Consider the following 17,340-nt stretch of genomic DNA (forward strand, 5'->3'; position numbering starts at 1 on the left):
GCTTTTAAAGTATTAAATGTATCCAGACGTTAACATGGGGAATATACTTGTCAAATAAACCGTGGATTGAAATGTTTTTTTATATCACTAGGCAAAAATGTTCTTTTAATCTGTGCATCTGCCAGGCTAATGAGGAGCAAATTCTGCCTCTTTATGTTCTGCTTCCTGTTTTGTATGCTCAGCTTTAATTTGTGATTTGTGTGAGCCTCTGTAATCAACAGAACGTATAAAATGTTCAGAAGGGGGGAAAATAATTAGATTATCCCCCAATAGCTAAGGTTCTTCTTAATCTCCAAAATCCAGAATGGTATTTTTATAATATTATGTAATTGACTTACACATAATGATACATACATATTAGAAGTTATTTTGCACTAAATAAGTTTTTTAACTTTACCTGTTGCTTACATTTTCAGTTCTCATGATTCCAAGATAATAAGATTCTCAAAAACAAGACCATAAATCAGTAATTTATTCTTCTTTCCCTGAGATACAAAATTGAATAAGTTTAAATTTTTCCTAACCTGGCTTACTTTATATAGGTGGCATTAATACATGAATGGTAAAAAGTAGAAGCTGAAGGCCTAGTTAATAGTATCTCAACTTACTATAATGAAATTTAGTAAGTAATAGTGTCTCAATTTCAATGTCCCAATGAATTTTTGTTACAGTAAATTTCATGATTTTTCTCTTCACTGCTCTAAGTAGTACCTTGCAGTAAATAATCTCGCAGTCACTCAAGTGTTTATCAATGTTATATTTGCTTACATCCTTTTCTTTTGTTTATTTAAGCTGGATTGTAGTCACGTATTCCACTTACAGTGCTGTCAGCGAGTTTTAGAAAATCGATGGCTTGGCCCAAGGATCACATTTGGATTTATATCTTGTCCCATTTGCAAGGTATGAAAAGAATCTGAAATCACGTACTATTTCTTTTGGTCTTTCTTTTCATCTTTCAAAATAAACACATATCAATATCTTTTGGTTTCCTCTACAGTTAACTTTTTATACACCAGCCCCCAGCAGTTTCTTCCCCTCTCATTCATGTGGAACCTGAAACTATAATCTCTGTTATAATGCATCTCAAAACAGTAATTGTCAATTTAAAACTGATTACTTTCTGTTAAACGTACTTCATGAGAAAGTTCATCTAAACATCCTGAGACATTAAAGGGCATACATCTCTACTTTCAGACCACCAGATAGCTCAGTTGACATAACATGGCAATGACTACCAAAAAGAAGAATGATCCCCTGGTGTTTGTAGATACAGACACCTGCCATTAAAGAGTGAAATCAGAACCTTCAGTACCACCAGAACAGATTCTTTTAGAGCTCAGTTAAAACAAGGAGAAAATTTTTGGCGTTTGCCACATCTCTTACAAAGGTAGTCAGCAAGTAGGAAGTTGTTTTGGCAAGCTAATAATGATTAACAAAAAGCTCTTTTTAATAAACGTGGCAGCGCTTTCCCTATCAATTCATCTTTCCTTTTTTGTTCTATTAAGCTCTCCCTATTTTCTTATCTTCATATTTGTAGACGAATAGAAAGGGTATAATATGGAATCACTTAGCACAGTCATTGTCTAGATAGACTGAGGAATAATCAAAAAGATCATAGTATGTTACTCTCCCCTATCATATGGTGCCACGTATATTAATAGATACATAAAGGTTTTATAGCAAATACTACCTGTTCACTTCTGTCACCTGGCGTTCTACCCTCCCCTCAAGGAACCATCACACACACACACACACAGAACATGTCTTATTTGTAGCAACAAGGTAACTCTATTTCCACAACAGCTAGGGCAACCGGAGATATATTTCAGACTCAGGAAATGTAAAGCTAATGAAATGTGATTTTCATGCTCTGTGCCCCATTTGCCCCATTTTCCCTGCTCTTGGGAAAATATGGACTTCTAAAGACTTTACAGGATGTTTTTCAAATGACATTTGATTTAGAATATGTGTACTGTCTGGTTATCTTCTTCTAGCACAAAGCTTGGCCCTTAGGTGCATACTAAGTGTTTCTTGAGTTGATTAATAAATGATTCTGCTAAAGTGTTCATTTTTTATTGCAGAACAAAATAAATCACATAGTACTAAAAGACCTACTTGATCCAATAAAAGAACTCTATGAGGATGTCAGAAGAAAAGCCTTAATGAGATTGGAATATGAAGGTCTACATAAGAGTGAAGCTATCACAACTCCTGGTGTGAGGTTTTATAATGACCCAGCTGGCTATGCAATGAACAGATACGCATATTATGTCTGCTACAAGTGCAGAAAGGTATGCTATAAATTATACTGAGAAGTTTTAAAAAACCAGAGCTTACCTATATGATTAAGAATTCAAATTTACAATGATAGCTAAGTATTCTTCCATCTTAAGCCTGAAGTTAAAAATAAGATAGCTTGGTACAATGTTTCCCAATGTTTCCAGTAAAATTTGTTTACTTAACTTGTTTGGGGATTCTTTATTTAACCTGAACATACTTTCTGAAACATGCAGTATTTCTGTATACAAACTACTTAATAAGCTGTTTGCCCAATGCAAGTACTTCTTGAATAAACTCCTCTTATTTGACTCTGCTAACCATTTCTTCCTTAAAACTCTTAATTCCTTGGCTTCCAGGACACCACCCTCTTTTTCTGTCCTCCTTCCTTTCTGGTCATTTATCTTTAACTTCTTCATTGGATTTCTCTCTCTCTCTCTCTTTCTCTCTCTCTTTTTTTTTAAACCTACCCCTTACATATTTGTTTTCCCAGAGCTTCCTTTTTGCCTAATGGTGACCTCTTTTAAATCTCTACTTTGGGTGACCTCTTTTATATCTCTACCTTTACCTACCACATATACCTTTATGACCTTCCAAAATTTTTGAGATTTAGATACAAATATCCAACTGTGTAGCAGACATTTGGATCTCCCACACATACTTCAGAGTTCACATGTCAGGTATTATATTCATCAATCTTGGCTGGGCACAGTGGCTCACACCTGTAATCCCAGCACTTTGGGAGGCGAAGGTGGATGGATTTCTTGAGCTCAGGAGTTTGAGACCATCCAGGGCAAGATGGTGAAACCCCATCTACCAAAAATACAAAAATTAGGTAGGTTGATGTGTGTCTACAGTCCCAGATACTTAGTGGCGCTGAGGCAGAGGAATAGCTTGAGTCTAGGAGGTTGAGGCTGCAGTGAGCTGTGTTCGTGCCACTGCAGTCTAGCCTGGGTGACATAGTGGGACCCTGTCTCAAAAACAAAAAAAAAATGACTCTACCAGTCTCTGATCTTTATTGACAAAATACTGTCAATTCTGTCTCCAGATCTTTCTTGAGTCCTTTTTTTCTTTCCATTACATCTCCAGCAACCCTACTCATTTTCCTTAGTAATTACAGTAGCCTTCTTCCTGAGCACAGATGTAGAACCCTAATTCCTACATTGCATCCATTACAGTTAACTGCTGCTAATTTTTTTTATACTTCTAGATGTAAAATCTAATTGTGTCATTTTTCTACTTATAATACTCTAGCCCAGTCTCCCTCTCCAGTCTCATCTCCCAAGATGCTACCATTTGTTCTCCATTTGCTACAACATACCAAATAACTTGCATTCCCCAAACTCAGCCATGTCTGCTCACCCACAGACACCCCCATGCCATCACACAGGCCATTCTGTTCAAGGAGTGTTCCTCTCTGCCTCCTCCTGAACATTTTACTCTGACCTGCCACCCCCATCCCTATACACACATGCTGTCATGCAGAGTCTAATCCATCTTGTCTTACCTCAGGCTTCAGCTCGTTTCACCTCGTCTGACATGTCCCCATCTCACTACCATTATCAGTACCACTACCACATGATTTCGGTATCTTGCAGGCGTCTAGCATAATATTCCCTATTCTGCATCATGACTACTGGATCACTTACCTCTCTGCCCCAGTTGATAAGTTCCATGAGGATAAAGATTATGTTTTTTTCATTTTTCCATCTCTAATACTTAGCACTTATTAGATACTAAGTTAAGTGGAGAATGAATAAATGAGTGAGAGAATGACTACATGAGAAAGGTGCATACTCCCCCAGTGTAACAAAAAGAAAATACAGAGGATGAATGGATATCCAAGTAGAGAGATGACAGCCAGAAAGGCAGATAAATACATGCACACCCAGTAGCGTACATTTATGAAATTTTTATAATTACAAATGATAAACTATTTCTGTGTATTTGATGTACTAAACATTATAAATGAATATTTTGCTATTGCAGGGTAGCAGTCAAGTATTTAGGAAGCCAAGCAGAGGATATAGAAAAGTGAAACAGCTGGAGTAAACAGTCTCCAAGACAAACTGAAATACGTCCAGGATTAGGTTTAGCTGGTGAACGACTGTTTATAACCTCTACATCAACGGATCCTGTCTTTGGACCTGTTTTTCTAGTATAGATAACAGATTTATGTTGACTCAGTTTGTTTATTCCCAATCCGGACATAGCTTTTTGAATGTGAGACATGATGTGCATGCAGATTGTCCCAATTTCTTGGCCTCACTTATTCTCTGCCCAGGCCAAATACAAATAAATCATCCCTACTTATTAAGTGTGAATTCATTTGAGAATCAAAATAGCTTTAGGCCAGACATGGTGGCTCATGCCAGTAATCCCAGAATTTTGAGAGGCCCAGGCAGGAGGATCACCTGAGCCCAGGAGTTTGAGGCCAGCCTGGGCAACATAGGGAGACCCCGTCTCTACAAATAATTAAACAATTAGCCGGGCATGGTGGCATGTGCCTGTGATCCTAGCTACTTCGGAAGCTGAGTTGGGTGGATCACCTGAGCCCAAGAGGTTGAGGCTGCAGTTAGCCATGATTATGCCACTGTGCTCTGGGCAACAGAGCAGGACCCTGTCTCCAAGAAACAGAGAGAGAGAGAGAGAGAGAGAGAGAGAGAGAGAGAGAGGAAGGAGGGAAGGAAGGGAAAGAGGGAAGGAAAGGAAAGAAGGAAGAAAGGAAAACAGGAGGAGAAGAAAGAAAAAGAAAGAAGAAATAGCTTTATTTCTTACCCTGATCCACCCTACTGTCAGCAATATGGATGTGCACTTGGCATTTCAAGGGGTGGTCTAGTAGACAATAGTATTTTCTGAGACCCCTTGATCTTATTTTCACTCTGCCCATACTGTATCTCCTATGCCAGAGTTTTCTTTTTTCCTGCTGTAATCTAGATGTGTTCTCACCACAGGCATATTTTGGTGGTGAAGCTCGCTGCGATGCTGAGGCTGGACAGGGGGATGATTATGATCCCAGAGAGCTCATTTGTGGTGCCTGTTCTGATGTGTCCAGGGCTCAGGTATGCAGAACATTTTATTATAAACATATTATCTTTTAAACAATGATATGGTGAGAATGTTAATCAGGCTTTTCTCTTGAGTGTTTTCTGATATTTGTTCAATGTTGTATAAGTTTTCACATTTCATGTATATTATTTTTTCTGGCTGATATTTTATAATTTCATCTTCCACGAAATGATCACGATATTTAAACCATGTAATAAATTTACTTATTTTCTTAGTTTCTTAAACCTGCAGTGAAGCCTTTAGGTTTTCTCCTCTTTAATGAAGTGTTCACAGTACATCTGTGAGATTATGAGAGAGGTTAATTTTATTAATTTTCCATTTGACAGGCCGTAAAACATTCATAAGGAAATTAAGAAGCCTGTTTATTAAGTCAGATAGATTATGATGGAAATGGAATTAGAACTTGGATCTTTGTCCAGACCTTTTGGGCAAAGCCACATATTTATTCATTAGTTTTTAAATGTGTATCAGTTTTTCAATCAATTTTTGGAGTTACGTATGACCTCAAAATACGAATTAAGGAGCTATCTATGTATATGCCTATCTTAAGTGTAATTGACATAGTCTCGCTATGATCTTGTGTCTGTCTCTTCTCTTTTCCTATAGATGTGTCCCAAACATGGCACAGACTTTTTGGAATATAAATGTCGCTATTGCTGTTCAGTGGCTGTCTTTTTCTGTTTTGGAACAACACATTTTTGTAATGCTTGTCATGATGATTTTCAAAGAATGACTAGCATTCCTAAGGAAGAACTACCACACTGTCCTGCAGGTATGCTTTTAATATTTTTAAATCACGATTCTGATCTATATAGTATAGTTTTATTTAAACATTCTATGTGAGCCCTTTGTTTCAAGTGACAGAAACTCAACTCAAACCAACCTTAAGAAGCAAGAGGAATTCCTTGACCTTTGTAAGCATATGACTTTCTGGGTGAAGTAGGAAGCAAGCTCATCATCATGAGTGAGGAGTTAGCTGTGACGGAGGAGATCTCTTGGGGTGTGAGAGTGAAGTCTACTAAGGATTAGTAAAAAGATGGCTATTCAGCACTAAGAAGTCATGTGAAGTTCAATATTACAGAACCATTTAAAAGGATTTTGTGATTTTTTTTTAAATGAAGCCTGGAACCGTTGCCATGAAATGAACAAGTGATTTAATCTAGAATGGCTGGGAATCAGCAGTATAGTGAGCATGAGGAAGCCAAGGGAATTAAAGAAGCCACTCAGAATACGGGAGAAGTGATTGTCTATGGAAACCAGGCTGAGGGAAAACAATTATGAAACCAAGAAGCAGCTGAAAATACTGGAGACGACAGGAGGCTGGTAATAACTGTGGGGTGGAATACCAGGCTTTATGGAAGTGAGAGAATGGAAGGAGAGGTCCGTGCAACCATAGGAGAGGATTTTACATAATATGTATCTGAAATTAGTGAGAATACACGCACAAGTACATAGAACACAATATACCATGTTGTTAAAGCTGGAAAACACACACTGCCATCTGTTGCTTATCAGAGTGCGAGTGACAGACCTCCCTGGAAAACAGCTCGATAATGCCTCTCAAAGTTACCAGTGTATCAACCCTTCAGCACTCCCTCTTCAGGGATATAGCTAAAAATGAAAGGGAAATAAAAAGGGCAAATAAGCAAGGTTATTAATGCAGCATTGCTTATGGTAATAAAAATGTATTAAAAAATGCTAGTATCCAGTAGGGTAGTAGCTAATATTATACATCAGTTAAAAAAAAAAAAAAAAAAAAGAATAAGGGTGGTGTTTCTGTGTGCTAATTTGGGAAGATCTTTAGGAGATAGTATTAGATTAAAAAAGCAAATTAGGCCAGGTGGGGTCACCGGCGCTTGTAATACCAGGACTGTGGGAGGCCGAGGTAGATGGATCACTTGAGGTCGGGAGTTCAAGATCAGCCTGGTCAACATGGTGAAACCCCATCTTTACTAAAAATACAAAAATTAGCCAGGGATAGTGATGGGTGCCTGTAATCCCAGCTATACAGGAAGCTGAGGTAGTATAATCGCTTGAGCCTGGGAGGCGCGAAGGTTGCGGTAAGACAAGATTGCACCACTGCACTCCAACCTGGGTGACAGAGTAAGACTCTGTTTTAAAAAAAAAACAAAACAAAACAAATTGCAGAACAGGTTATGTAGTATGTTGCCTTTTGTAAGAAAGGGGGAAAATGAGAATATCTAGTCATATTTGTTTGTATTTATGTAAAGAAACCCCTGGAAAGATACATAAGAAACTAATAATATTGATTAACTATTGGGAAAAACAAGGAGAAGATGGGGGTAAAGACTGGGGAAGGTGGCTTCCAATTGCATATCATTTCAACATTTTGATTCTAAACCATGTGAAACATACCCATTGCAAAATAAAGATAAATAGGAGTTTTTTCAAGTATGACTACTTTTTACCATTTGCTCATGAGAAATAAAAATTTTTTTACTGTTTCTTCTCAATAACTGCTTTTTAAAGTAGACATAGCAAGCTTTGAAAGAAGCAAGGTCAGAATGATGTGAGCCGAGGGTTTGTAGGATAATGGACAAAACAGAGATGTAAGCCATGCTTGGAGGGAGAGGGTGATGTGCTGGAGGTCAGCAAGTGGAGGGAATATGGAAAGGGCAATATTGTAGATGATTCTAGATGACTTGAGCTTGGAGGAAGGGCAATTATTGAATGAAAGTTGTGGGTTATGGTCTGGAAATAAATAGGAACCAAGAGAAAATCAATCACACGATATAGCCATATGACCTAGAGGAGCTTGGGAGATAACCAGCCTCCAGTTGAGAAAGATTTAAGGCAAGTGGTGTCATCAGGGAAAACCTAGATTTTATTTAAACTCCTCTGTGCTAAAAAATAAAGAAAGAAAGAAAGAAAAAGAAAGAAACAAGAATGCTAAAAATAAGGAAGTTAACAATGAACCACATTCGGAGAACACGATGGTGGGTAGTAGCTGAGAGAGGAGAGTCAGGCTTCCCTTAGTATAGTCATGTACCAGGCAGTCAACACAAAGGAATCACAGGAGGGAGCCAGAGTCAGCAGAAGGAAGGAAGGACCTCAGTCCTGGGCATTTTTGCACATATTTTCTCAATTTTTACAACCTATAAGTAGATGATACTATCCCTGTTATCAAATGGAAAATTGAGGGCTAGCAAGGTTAATGAACTGGCCTAAGAGCATTCTCTGAGATTGAGGTATGCTCTCCCAGCCTCACACTTTCCTCTAACTCATCTGTTCATTTAGAGAATGAGAATAGAATAAAAGAGATTCCACAGGGTTATGAGTAGAGAAGATGGCCATATACAGTTGGCTTAGAAGGACAGAAACAGCAATTCTCTTAACCACTCTCAACACCACTAATTCTCATTTTAGATAATCAGTCTTCATCCATTCAGACTGCTATAACAAAATACTATAAACTGGTATGAACAGTGGAAACTTATTCTCACAGTTCTGGGGACCAGGAAGTCTAAGATCTAGGAACTAGCAGATAAGGTGTCTGGTGAGGGCCCACTCTCAAGCTTATAGGTGGTGCCTTCTTGCTGTTGTGGAAGGGCAGGGGGCCTCTTCTGGGTCTCATTGATAGGAAGAGCGCATATCCCATTCATGGGTTCCCCTCTATGACCTCATCACCTCCCACAGCTCCACCTCCTAACGCCGTAACATTGGTGTTAATGTTGTAGTCTAAGCAGTGCACCAAGATGTAACAGTCTCTCATTGTCTGAGATAATTCCTGGAGTTCTTTGCCCTACCTCCAAGAAAATTAAGGGGCGCAGACACCAAGGTGAGGTTAGAACAAAAGTTTAATAAGCAAAAGAGGAAAGCTCTTGCCAGCAAAAAAGGGGGCCTGAACAGGATGCCCACTATGAGGCTGGGGTCCAGGGTTTTTATGGACTGGAAAAAGGAAGGAATGTGCTTAGTCTGCAGGCTGTCTTGGAGAAAGCATGACTCAGTTTGGCCCAGGAACCCACTGGAACCCAGTGGAGCCCACTGTGCCTATACCCATAAAGAGAGAGAGCCGACTGACTATACAAAGGACACAGAACTTAAAGTATAATAATAATAATAATGTTTACATATTTCTGGTTAGAAAAAAAAAAGGACAAAGCCATTTCTATGCCAGGTCTTTTCCTTTATCTGATTGAAGGTTTTTCTGTCTGTGCAGCAGTAGGCATGTCTTTAGGCACAGCACCCTGGGCTTGTTCCCTTATCAGCGTCTACAGCTTGATTTTTTTTTCCCCAGGCTGCTTTTTATGTTATGTGGGGATGAGGCACTGACCTGTGGGCCTCCGGGGCTCTCTGGGGACCCTTCCTTTGCTATCTACCTAAAGCAAGCTGACTAACTCCTTTCATTAACACAACAGTATATAAACTTGGAGGGGTACAAAAGCATTCAGACCAGAGTGTAATCCCTCTGTCCATTTATTTCTAAAATATTTATTGACTACCTTCTCATGCCAGAATACTTAATCTTCACAGCACCCCATGAATTAGGTATTGCTGTGCATGTTTTAAAGATTAGGAATTTAGCAATCAGAAAAATTAATTTTACTTTGGTTTCATATGTCCAAAATGAGGATAACAGTTTCTGCCTCCTGTGACTGTTAAACGATTAGGTAGTTGATATACTAAAACAGTGAGTGCCTCAGTAGTAAGCACTCACATGTTTACAGGTGTGTTTGTTTTGTTTGGTTTTCACCATTTTTATTTCTCACCATCATGTTGGATTACAAACACCTTGAAGATGGGAGCCATCCACTCTTCATCTTTAATCCCAAGTAACGAACAATGCCATTCATGCATTAAACATGCAGTAAATACTTGTTGAGTAAATGACCCATTTTTTCCTTGAAAAACACCCAAGGATTACAGTTTGCACCACCACCACTGAAATGTTGCATTTCTGAACTAGATCTGCCATTGAGTGTCCCCATCCTGCCCACTCTCCCCTACCCGCTGGTGGGTTGGGCAGCATGGTGCAGTGTGATTTGGAGCGGGAGCTACTGATATACTTTCTGACAGGAATAATTAACTTTCTAGCAACCTCTAGTGTCCTCCCGTGCTGACCCATCCTGGGGTCTGTGCCTGCATTCGCCTGAGGCGGCACTTACTGCCACTTGCATGCCCGTTAGCTCTAACCTGAAGTGTACTTCTCCGTCTGAGATTAGCAGTCTTGAGTCTGATACTTATGCTTATGCCTTGGGCTTACTCTTACATGGAACTTACTTTTTATTCCTCTAGATCAGGCCTCAGATTGTGGTTGTTCAGTAATAGTAGTAATAGTCATTTATTGGGTATTTGTATGTGCAGGCGAAGAGCTTTACAAATGCTAGCCTTTTATCCCTTATGGTTTCCTTCTATTATGTCAGAGATATTTTTAAACCTAGAAAAGGTAAAGTAAATGAGACATCATTCCTCACTGATCAGTGTAAGCTCATTCCGTCCAATCTCATGATGTTTTTCTCTCAAGCAAAATCAGAAATTATTATTTTGAAAACTAGCTGTAGAAAACTAACGCACAGTTCCAATTCCTCCGTCTACCCTTAAATAGGCACTCTGCTATCAAGTCTAAGCCTAGTGTGTTTTCCTGATACTACCAAGTAAGCCTTCTTGTTTCTAAAGAAACTAAAAATCTTTTTTAAATGAGAGGAAACCCATGACATGAAATACATTAATATAACATATTTCTTTTTTAAAATGCTGTTTTTAGTACATTTTATAGACCTGCTTTGATTATTAACAAATTTATATCTTTCCCAAAGTGTTTCTTCCACATTGTATTTTATAATATTGTTTATATTTTTGAGCTGATCAATTTTCATTTTCCAGCTAATATCCCTCAGTTACTTTTAAAAATTACACATATAATCAGCCTTCCCATTTTACCAGTGTGTGCTTTTTCATCAGTAAAGATAAAAGGAAAACATGGCTTCTTTAAACTTAAATTTGTTTTTACTTATAGAAAAACATTCTACACAAAAATCTTCCTGTTTTCTATTCAAAAAAATAATGTTCTGCCAGACTAAATTAAGGATTTTTTGTGAACTTTTTTGTTCATTACTCTTTCTGTTAATATGATATATCTGATGTATGTATTGATAGAAAAAGATCTGTAGTTCATAATGATTCTCCCTAGGCAGGACAATAGTGAGTAAGAGACTTCATCACTTCTTCCATATGTCCGTTATATTGAATTTTTTTATAGTGAATATTTTTGCTTTTGTGATCAGAAGAAAAATTTCTAAATGTTATTTTGTATAATCACAGTCATGTTATTTCTTTGAATAACCTATCAGTGATTTATATTTATATAAGGTTCGTATGTATATATTCTTAAAACATTATTTTCTTTGCCTCCTTCAAATTTATACAGGTCCCAAAGGCAAGCAGTTAGAAGGAACTGAATGTCCACTCCATGTCGTTCATCCACCCACTGGGGAAGAGTTTGCTCTGGGATGTGGAGTGTGCAGAAATGCCCACACTTTTTAGAAACTCAGATCCTTTGTCTACAGAGAGAAAAGTTGTCTTCATATCCCCCAAGAGGATGCGGTGAGGTTTAAAATCTGCTCAGGATAAGGACGGGACCATTTTTACATCCATGAAAATGAACTATTCACAGTGCAAGAAGGATGCCAAATACCATGTACATAATTCTTGCTATGGAAAGTTTCCCCATTATTTTGGTTTATCTTCTTTTGAACAGATGACATCAAACTTGTGAGGTGTTTGCATGTGGCCATTACCGTCATTGGCCTGTGAAGCATTGGACATTTATAGATAATTGAAATAAAAGAATTGCCATGCCCATGGACTAAGAATGATGCTGGCTTTCAAGCAAAAAAAGAAAAATAATCATTGTTTATTGTATACTGCCTTTTTGTAATCCTGTACAATTGCATCACAGGTGGGGATAAAAAGAGGAATATTCTGGATTATTTCCTAGACTGTTATTTAAAAAAAAATTGTGTTAGGACAGCATATAAATGTAATAAGTATCACACTGTATATAAAGATATCAATGTTTGTCCTGTATAAGAATTACTAAATTACAAATGCAATTTCATTTAAACTTCTAGGTTAAGTTTGAGCCTGAAATTTTAATGAAGTGCAATACTGAGTGTGCCTCATTATCTTGCAGCTGTAAACATATTGGAATGTACATGTCAATAAAACCACTGTACATTTTTATACAGTGATAAAGTCTACCACTGTGGGAGGTGTTGTTTGAGAAACAAAATTTAACACCTTTAAGGTCTGAAAGTCCAGTTTTCCTCAGAAATGTACTAGCATAATTATAATTTTCATAACTGTTAGGGAAAATAAGAAGAGTAATGAGGTTTAGTGTTGGAATCTTAAACTCTGGGCAGAAATCATGAATATATATACATCCATTGGTAGACGTATTCATACCAAGACAGAAGAAAACATTTAGGAAATTCTATCTTAACTAGCAGCAAATTTTGAGCTTTTTTTTTTTTTTTTTTTTTTTGAGACGGAGTTTCGCTCTTGTTACCCAGGCTGGAGTGCAATGGCGCGATCTCGGCTCACCGCAACCTCCGCCTCCTGGGTTCAGGCAATTCTCCTGCCTCAGCCTCCTGAGTAGCTGGGATTACAGGCACGCACCACCATGCCCAGTTGATTTTTTTTTTTTGTATTTTTAGTAGAGACGGGGTTTCACCATGTTGACCAGGATGGTCTCGATCTCTTGACCTCGTGATCCGCCCGCCTCGGCCTCCCAAAGTGCTGGGATTACAGGCTTGAGCCACTGCGCCCGGCGCATTTTGAGCTTTTATTTATCTATTTATGAGACAGGATCTCACACTGTCACCCAGGCTGGAGTACAGTGGCATGATCTCACCTCACTGCAACCTCCACCTGAGCTCAAGCGATCATCCAGCCTCAGCCCCCTGAGTAGCTAGGACTCCAAGTGTGTGCCAGCACCATGCCCAGTTAATTTTGTAATTTTTGTAGAGATGGGGTTTTGTCGTGTTGCCCAGTCTGGTCTCAAACTCCTAGGCTCAAACCATCTGCCCACTTCATCCTCCCAAAGTGCTAGGATCACGGGTGTGAGCCACTGCACCCAACCCTTTTTGAACTTTATGTAAAATAATAAAATCACTAATTTTGTATTCATTTTCTATAGACAACGGTGTGTTTAGGTACATCTTTTTTACACTTGAGTCACAAAATTGCCAAATTATTGATTGTTGACTCATCATACCTCAGATTAGCAAAAGCTTTTTTTTTGTTGTTTTTTTGAGACAGTCTCACTCTGTCACCCATGCTGGAGTGCAGTGGCATGATCTTGGTTAACTGCAACCTCCACCTCCCAGGTTCAAGCGATTCTCCTGCCTCTCAGCTTCCTGAGTAGCTGGGACTACAGGCGTGTACCAACACACCCAGCTAATTTTTGTATTTTTAGTAGAGATCGGGTTTTACCATGTTGACCAGGCTGGTCTTGAACTCCGGACCTTCGGTGATCCTCCTGCCTCAACCTCCCAAAGTGCTGGGATTACAGGTGTGAGCCACTGTGCCTGGCCAAGACTAGCAAAAGTTTTGATTGCATTTTGTTCTAAATTCCAACTGTTGGAAATAGAGAACTTAATTTGTCAATATAGAAATTACTGATAAATGTAATGACATTTGTGTTAAGCATTTATGAGAAATTTAAGACAATCTTTGCCTTGAAGGAACTTAAAATATAAAACAGATCAGTTCTGAATACAGGTGCCTATTTTACAGAATGTTCTAATAAGTTTCATAAAAAATATCCAAGCCAAATTCTTCAGGATTTAGGAAAAATCATTGTTTTTTCTTTTGTTGTTCTTGGAAGGGAGTGTAGCTAAGAGGCCATTTAAGCTGCATTTTGAAGAATAAGTAGCATTTCAAGGAGCAGAGATGTGAAGAAAGGCATGAGAAATATGTAAGTAGGAAGATCTAGAATATGATCAAAGAACAGTAAGTATGAGTGTTCAGGCTTGGGATTGACTGAAAATGTTTCCAGAAAACACAAGGAAGGTAGAGAGAGACTAAAGCTGTTGTTAGATGTACCCCCAGAAAAGCTGGAGGGGAGAATGCAGTGAGGCCATTGTCAATATATTTGACTTAAACTCACAAGCCACGGAATGAAACTAACCTTGAGAATGTCACACAGATAAGAGACTTTATGAGCATTTAAGAACTATAAAGAATACCATTTTGTGTCCATTAACTTTGCTGGCAAACTGATCACTCAGTTTATTTTATTTTATTTTTTTTTTTTTTGAGACGGAGTTTCGCTCTTGTTACCCAGGCTGGAGTGCAATGGCGCAATCTCGGCTCACCGCAACCTCTGCCTCCCGGGTTCAGGCAATTCTCCTGCCTCAGCCTCCTGAGTAGCTGGGATTACAGGCGCGTGCCACCATGCCCAGCTAATTTTTTGTATTTTTAGTAGAGACGGGGTTTCACCATGTTGACCAGGATGGTCTCAATCTCTCAACCTCGTGATCCACCCGCCTCGGCCTCCCAAAGTGCTGGGATTACAGGCTTGAGCCACCGCGCCCGGCCCCCTCAGTTTATAAACTATAGAGGAAAAGAAATAAACTATTGAGATGGCTTGGCTAAAAAAAGCCATCTCAAGTTATGAAAGGGATAAAAGCAACAAAGCCCTATAGTATATTCTCACAGTGACTTTACCTTATTTTCATTTACGAGGAAGCCACTGGTAATCAGGATCTCTAGCGCCTAAAAACCAGAGAACATAAACACCTAATTAATAAATTATGACAAAGCACAGGAAGGGGAGGCTTTGGCTGGCATTTTTAACTCAAGCATCCTACACACAAGGACCATCCTTCAAACGCTGCATGTAACATGTAAGACAGGAAACAGAATCACAATAGTAGATGTCAGTTAATCTTTCTGGAAAGAAATTGTTTTTCCATTATATTTTCAAGTGTAGGAAAAGCCATTTTTCTTGGTATTATGGCTAGATTGTTTAGGCCTAAAATCTCCCTGTTCTATCAATAAGCTTATTTGTTTTTGTTTTTTGTAGGGGAGAAGGTTGGAGTTTGTTGTTGTTTTTGAGACAGGGTCTCACTCTGTCGCCCTAGCTGGAGTGCAGTGGCACGATCTCAGCTCACAATAACCTCTGCCCCCTGGGCTCAAGCAATTGTCCTGCCTCAGCCCCCACGTAGCTGGGAGTACAAGCACGAGCCACCATGCCTGGCTAATTTTTGTTACTGAGACAGGGTTTTCACCATCTTGGCCAGGCTGGTGTCAAACTCCTGAGCTGAAGCAATCCATCTGCCATAGTCTCCCAAAGTGCTAGGATTACAGGTGTGAACCACTGCACCCAGCCTCAATAAGCTTATTTGATAAAATATATCTCCCTGCCCACTGTGTCAGCATATATACCTATCCATCATCACGTGTTTCTGCCCTTGGCTCTATGACAGAACACTGCAGCTCATTTTCCTGAAAACTGCCAATAGTGCATAGAGTGCTGGGAGGGAAACCAGAAGCTTTGAAGTCAAGCCTTGGGTCTGCCTTGTTTTTGCCTGGGTGGCCTTGAGTTGGCCACATACCTTTTAAAATCTCAATTTATTATAAATTACGCCAAATCTAAATCAAATGAGAAAGTATTTTGTAGTGCTTTATTCCACAATAAGCTATTCAAGAGAGCAAAGGAGAGGACATTTACTCAACACCTCCTAAAGGGCTGGCACTGAATTTAGACATTTTATTTAATCCACCCAGCAACTCTGGGAGTAAAGCATTATTAATCCCATTTTGGCTGTTTAAAGAAATAAATTATTTGCACTAGATTCCAGCTTTAGTTTAGCTTCAGAAAAGAAAAAAAAATCCTGAGATGTGAATTCATAGCTTTCTGGCTTTAAAGCCCAAGCTCTATCACATCATGCGACTATTGTGACATTACTGCTAGTTCTATGAAAAAAAATACTAATTTATGAAATGCAGGTTGATTATCTCTTACCCAAAATGTTTGGGACCAGAAGTGTTTCTGATTTGGGTTTTTTTCAGGTTTTGGAATATTTGCATTGCCAGTGGATCATCCCAAATCTGAAATCCAAAATGCTCCAGTGAGCATTTTATTTGGGTGCTGTGTATGCCTGCACTCACAGTTTCACATTTCAGATGTTCGAATTTGGGATGCTCAACCTATAATAACAGGACACTTGTAGTATGGGCAGGGTTGCACAGGAGACAAGACAGCATGTGCCTCCAAGAGTGTTCAGTATCATTGGGAGGTACCTCCACCCAGATATCCCTTCAGGGGAGGCCCTACCTCAAGGAGTCCAGTTAGCTGACAGCCTCCAGCTTTAACACCTTCAGGAATCGCCCCCATATATGACCCAATGCCAAACTCCTCCAGGGCGGCCCCAGCCTATGACAGAGCTCAGCTGGGGTTCTCGGGCCTGGGCATTTCTGCACAAGCAGCCCTCCCGACTGGACAGTCTTCCATCAGAACTCAGGCTGACTGAGACTGCCAGAGAGCTGCCCTGCAGCCGGAGGCTCTTCCTACCCAATCTTTCCTTCCCTTCTCTCTCTTCTTTCCTAGATGCCAGACCTACTTCACAGTGTAACGGCTCTCCCTGTCCACTCCTGCTCCCTCACCACGTCATCTTGCATGAGCATTAACCCCAACAGATTTTCTGCACTTCTGACTTCATCTTGGCATCTGCTTCCTAGAGGACCTGCCTGACACGGGAGGGTAATACATTTTAAATGACTTACTTATCACTTCATTTCTTAAATGTCTTAGGGTGGCTTAGGAAAAAATAACAAGGTTATAAAAAGATATATACTGGAGGGAGTTACAGAAAAGAAAAATTATGAAAGAAAATAAAAGCCAAGGTTAAAGATTAATGTCTCATAGTAACCATACAATCTCATCAAATTGCTAAAGAAAAGGCCACCACTTTGGCAGTAAGTTTCTCCACTAACAAGTAAGGTCAGAAATATCTTCATTTAAAACAT

General features: G+C 39.1%; 1 protein-coding gene across 13 annotated transcripts in view; it reads left to right on the top strand.

Annotated features, from left to right (window-relative positions):
* MYCBP2 (MYC binding protein 2) overlaps positions 1 to 12,549 on the top strand; it is a 281,569-nt gene extending 269,020 nt beyond the window's left edge. For all 13 annotated transcript variants that reach the window (XM_074387566.1, XM_074387567.1, XM_074387568.1 and 10 more), the window contains 5 exons: positions 793 to 900; positions 2,082 to 2,291; positions 5,232 to 5,339; positions 5,953 to 6,118; positions 11,735 to 12,549. In XM_074387566.1, the coding sequence (XP_074243667.1) occupies positions 793 to 900; positions 2,082 to 2,291; positions 5,232 to 5,339; positions 5,953 to 6,118; positions 11,735 to 11,850 (708 nt within the window). In that variant the 3' untranslated portion in view covers positions 11,851 to 12,549. The remainder of the gene's footprint in view (positions 1 to 792; positions 901 to 2,081; positions 2,292 to 5,231; positions 5,340 to 5,952; positions 6,119 to 11,734) is intronic.
* Positions 12,550 to 17,340: the final 4,791 nt, after the last annotated feature.

Source organism: Saimiri boliviensis, chromosome 16 (genome assembly GCF_048565385.1).
Source record: "Saimiri boliviensis isolate mSaiBol1 chromosome 16, mSaiBol1.pri, whole genome shotgun sequence".
NCBI lineage: Eukaryota > Metazoa > Chordata > Mammalia > Primates > Cebidae > Saimiri > Saimiri boliviensis.